Raw genomic sequence first — 802 nt, forward strand, 5'->3', positions numbered from 1 at the left:
TAGTATCTGAAGTGCCACAGCAGCACCTATGTCACTGTGGGGTTTTATGTGTCGCCATGGGATGGGGGTGAACTGCTCACAGCCCTGAGCTATGTGGAGCTATTTCCCCCCCGCCGAGCCGCAGCCCAGAATTTCTTTGCCAAAGTTGCTTCTTCCACATGCGCTTCCTTCCCTGCAGCTGCTCTTGGCTCTGCCCAGAGCCGGGGCGGCGCTTCAGCCTGACTCCGGGGCCCCCGGCCCTAGGGAACCGTTAGCAGCAGAGAGCGGGACCGGCCAGCACTCGCCCTGGCGGCCGGGGACTCGCCTCTGCTGGCCAGCTGGGTTCCGGTGCGGCCAGGCTGCCCCCAGCGCCGGAGGGGTGGGAGCGGCCGGGCGAGGCGCAGCCCAAGGGGCGGCCCAGGGATTGCATAACCCGAGCCCGCCCTGGAGGGGCGTGTGAGCGGGCGGAGGCCAGGCTCTCCGCCGCACTGAGCCCAGCGCCCAGCATGGCACATGGCAAGGCGGCGCCGGGTCCCGGCTGGGCCAGGCCGGGGCAGCGGCCCCCGCTCCTGGCGCTGCTGCTGCTCACCGGGCTAGGCCAGGTGCGCCCGCACCCGCAGTGTCTGGACTTCAAGCCGCCCTTCAGGCCGCCGCAGCCGCTCGACTTCTGCGTGCAGTACTCGGACTTCGGCTGCTGCGACGCGGAGCAGGACCGGGCGCTGATGGAGCGGTACTACAGCATCAGCGGCCGCCTGGACCAGCCTGTCTACGCCGCCTGCGCCAGCCACCTGCAGGACCTGCTCTGCCAGGTGACACTGCACCC

General features: G+C 69.8%; 1 protein-coding gene across 1 annotated transcript in view; it reads left to right on the plus strand.

Annotated features, from left to right (window-relative positions):
- The first annotated feature begins 304 nt into the window (after positions 1 to 304).
- Positions 305 to 802, plus strand: part of HHIPL1 (HHIP like 1) — a 35574-nt gene continuing 35076 nt past the window's right edge. Inside the window, exon 1 of the mRNA XM_024214676.3 lies at positions 305 to 788. Coding sequence (XP_024070444.2) covers positions 486 to 788 — 303 coding nt within the window. The 5' untranslated portion in view covers positions 305 to 485. The remainder of the gene's footprint in view (positions 789 to 802) is intronic.

This window comes from Terrapene carolina, unplaced genomic scaffold, assembly GCF_002925995.2.
Source record: "Terrapene carolina triunguis isolate 2854851 unplaced genomic scaffold, T_m_triunguis-2.0 Scaffold96, whole genome shotgun sequence".
Classification (NCBI taxonomy): Eukaryota; Metazoa; Chordata; order Testudines; family Emydidae; genus Terrapene; species Terrapene triunguis.